This window comes from Curcuma longa, chromosome 11 (genome assembly GCF_044706935.1).
Source record: "Curcuma longa cultivar G26 ecotype Majalengka, Jawa Barat chromosome 11, ITB_CL_G26_1.1, whole genome shotgun sequence".
NCBI classification, from domain to species: domain Eukaryota; kingdom Viridiplantae; phylum Streptophyta; class Magnoliopsida; order Zingiberales; family Zingiberaceae; genus Curcuma; species Curcuma longa.
In genome coordinates this window covers 27535980-27539597 of record NC_133871.1, presented here as the reverse complement: position 1 = coordinate 27539597, position 3618 = coordinate 27535980, and the positions used below count along the sequence as shown (strand labels likewise).

At 50.4% G+C, this 3618-nt stretch overlaps 1 protein-coding gene across 1 annotated transcript; it reads right to left on the bottom strand.

The window, feature by feature from the left end:
* Nucleotides 1-549: 549 nt before the first annotated feature.
* On the bottom strand, nucleotides 550-2989 carry LOC141839542 (flavonoid 3',5'-hydroxylase 1-like). The gene is made up of 2 exons (XM_074727317.1): nucleotides 1980-2989; nucleotides 550-1313 (listed from the first exon to the last, which is right to left on the bottom strand). The coding sequence occupies exons 1-2, from the start codon at nucleotides 2871-2873 to the stop codon at nucleotides 681-683; spliced, it is 1527 nt and encodes a 508-aa protein (XP_074583418.1). The 5' UTR covers nucleotides 2874-2989; the 3' UTR covers nucleotides 550-680.
* Nucleotides 2990-3618: the final 629 nt, after the last annotated feature.

The following is a 3618-nucleotide window of genomic DNA, read 5'->3' as shown; positions in this document are numbered from 1 at the left end:
TGCGTGATCAGGCTGTCACGTGGTGGAAGACTCAAAGGACAGTACTCGGAGATCGGAGCTCATCGTGGTCAGCGTTCCGAGAGGCTTTCGAGGGGGAATGCTTTTCAGAAGCATTCTGTATGACACAACGTCAGAAATTTCAGAACCTTAAGCAGGGTGATCGTTCGATTAACAAATACTATACAAAGTTCTCGAAACTTTTGGAGTTCTGCCCACAGATGGTAGCGCATGACCGTAGTCGGATGCATCAGTTTATTCAGGGACTGGCTGCATCTATTCGGTTAGCGGTGTCCAGTTGCACCGTCACCACCTACAGAGAGGCATTGGATCGAGCTCTCGCTATTGAGATGACCCAGTGACAGGTGGCTCGGGAAAAAGACACAGAGAAGTCGAAGGATCGGAACTCTCAGAAGAGGCAAGCTCAGGAATCAGAGACTGGGGATTCTTCAAGACAATCTAAGGGTAAACGACCATATTCAGGACCTTCGAGTGAGTTCTGACGAAACCAAAATAAGGATATTACGGATAGAAAGTGCTTTCGGTGTGGATCCCATAGTCATAATATAAGAGATTGTCCGTCAAATCAATCGATCTGCTATTATTGTAAGCATCCTGGGCATTCTATCAAGGACTGCGCTCTAAATCAAATGCACAACCGTCGGAGAGGAGCACAAAGTACATCAGGCGGCGTCGTAGGCCGTCGGAGACAACCGTGGAGTCAACAATGCCTTGAGCGGCACCAGCTTGGGCGTCGTCAGTCCGTACTTCTCCTCCATGTCGAGCTTCTCCCCCTCCGGAAGCCTCCAATCAAATGCGTGGACCAGCACTCCAAGCATGTACTGCAGCAGCAACATGGCCGCTGCTTTGCCGGTGCAAACCCTCCGGCCTGCGCCGAACGGGATTAACTCGAAGTCGCTCCCCAGCGGGTCGTACTTGGCTGCCCGCTGGCCCATGAACCTATCCGGGTCGAACCGGAGCGGGTCGGGCCACACCCGAGGGTCGCGGCCGATGGCCCAGATGTTGACGAGGAGACGGGTGTTGGCGGGGACATGGAAGCCGTTGACCTCGCAGGGCTCGTAGGAGAAGTGGGGGAGGGCGAGCGGCGTGGGCGGGTGCAGGCGCAGCGCCTCCTTGCAGATGGCGTGAAGAAAGGGGAGGTTGGGGAGGTCGGACTCCCGCAGCAGGCGACCGTGGCCGATGGCGGCGTCGGCCTCCTCCTGCGCGCGCTTCAGGATGGACGGGTTCTTCAGCATCTCGGCGATCGCCCATTCGACTACGATGGCCGTGGTGTCGGTGCCGGCGACGAACAGGTCCTGCAGTAGTACACGTGGCATCTATTTAGATAATTTCACCAATAAAGGGAAACAAAAATGTATTTAGACCATTACTACCTCCTTGATTACACTTCTACTTTTATCCTAAGCCCTGCATTGTCACCCATTAACTTATATATATTAAACAAATGGACTATCATAGACGTCACCTCCCAAAATTGGACTGGTTAGCCTGCCCATCCACCCATTTAGATTGGATTAACCAGACCACTTGCCCCATTGATAAACTGACATGGTTAACCTATATCGATAGATCTAGACTGCTTTGGGTTGCTGAATGACCAATTAGGTCGTGTTCTAAGATTGATTGATCATTATCTTCCGATAAGATGTAAGAATAAAAGAAGCCTTTCTACTTTGGATACACTTGAGTAGGTAATCAAGATCCGAAGAGTCACTGTCTCCCTGCAGTTATGAGGAGCTAATAAGTCCATACTAGATTATATTTCAATCTTTCTCGCTGTTGATGGATATCCTTGTTTTATTATACCTCAATTAATTTGATCTGTTTTATCTTACAGAGTGAAAAATTGACTCATATTAAATCAAGAATAATTGTGAAAAAATTTCTATCGAACTGGAAAAGTAAAACTGTAAAACTTAAAAATTTAAACAGAGGGAGAGAGAATGATTATTTCAACTTACGATGATGAGCGACCTGATGTTGGCATCTGTGAGGGCCTCGCCGTCCTTGGTGCCGTTCATGATCTTGTCGAGGAAGTCTGGCCGCCCCTCGCGCTCCCGTTCCTCCTTCCTCGCCTCGTGCTCTGCCAGTAACTTCGTTAGTATCTCGTCGAACGCCACCTGCGCCCGCTTCATCTTTCCCTGTATTCCCTGCAGGTCCATCCACGCGATCGACGGGAAGAAATCTCCCAAGTTGAACTGCCCCCCGCCGGTGGCCACCGCCAGCACCATCTCCTTGAACCGGTTTGACTCCTCGCCCTGCGAGTCGAACACTCGTTTGCTCATCACGACCACGCCGATAACGTTGGCCAGCGCGCACACCAGCACGTCCGGAAGCGCCACGGGACCAGCCTGGGCGCTCAGGGACCGAACCATGAGGGCGATCTCGCGGTGGCGGACATGGCCCCATTCGGCGAGGGCCTTGCCTCCGAGGAAGTGGAGAGTGCAGGCGCGACGGAGGAGCTTCCAAGTGGGCGTGTAGTCGGCCATGACGAGGTTCTGGCGGTTGTAGCTGATGTCTCGGGCGCTGATGATGTCGGGGCGGTTGGCAAACTGAAGGTCGAGGGCCTTGAGGAAACTGCCTGCGGCGGCGGAGTCTGAAGCAACGACGCAGCCGTGGGAGCCCAAGCGGAGGAACATAACAGGGCCGTGTTTGGCGGCAAGGCGGGCGAGGCTGACGTGCGCGTGGGCACCGATCAGGTGGAGGGCACCGAGGATGGGGACACCTCGGGGGCCAGGCGGCAAGGGGAGGCGCAACGATCGTCTCCTGAAGCTGAAAAGGAGGTGGAGAGCAACGAAGAGAGCGGTGGCAGCGGCCGCCGCGGCAGCCGGAAAGTAAGGGTGGTCGCAGTACATAGCAGCAGCTACTGCCTTACTGGTAGCTCCAGGGTCAGTTATGAAGAAAGGCAACTTAGGATTGCGACTTTTGCGGACAATTCGGAGGCGACGAAAAGTGATCGTCAGATGAGGAAACAGACCGTCGAACTACCGCCCCATCAGATTGGCGGCATAATGACGATGTCGACATGGTTTCTGAAAGATTTATGTGCAAGCGATTATTTCTAAACAAGTTGGAGAACTATAAGGATCAATGGCCCAATGGGAAATTGGCGCATCAGTTTCAGTGGAGAAAACGGGTTGTTGTCATTATCTGCAATAATTATGAAGAAATGGAAAAGAAGAACGAAAGAAGCGAAAACGGAATGTAAGAATTTAAGTATCTACTGCACGGAAGCAACGATAAGAACTCTCCAGGATCATGAATAAGGGTTATTAGGGGTGAGTATTCGGTTAAAATTGAATCAAACTGAATTGAATAAATCGAAAATCGAATAAACTAGATTTTTTTGACGAAACCGAACCGACTGAATTTTTCGATAATAACTGAATAAACCGAACCGATTAAATATCGGTTAATTTGGTTTTTAACCGAATTAACCGATTTTTTCTAACACAGATAGCTTAATTCGATTTCTAACATGAATAACGAATTTTTCTAACCGTTACACTGCTCTAATTTTAGAATACGCGGCGGAAACAGATGAGCTGAAGAAACCCTCAACAACCGATCTTCCTTTGAAATTGTGATTGAACTTAGCTA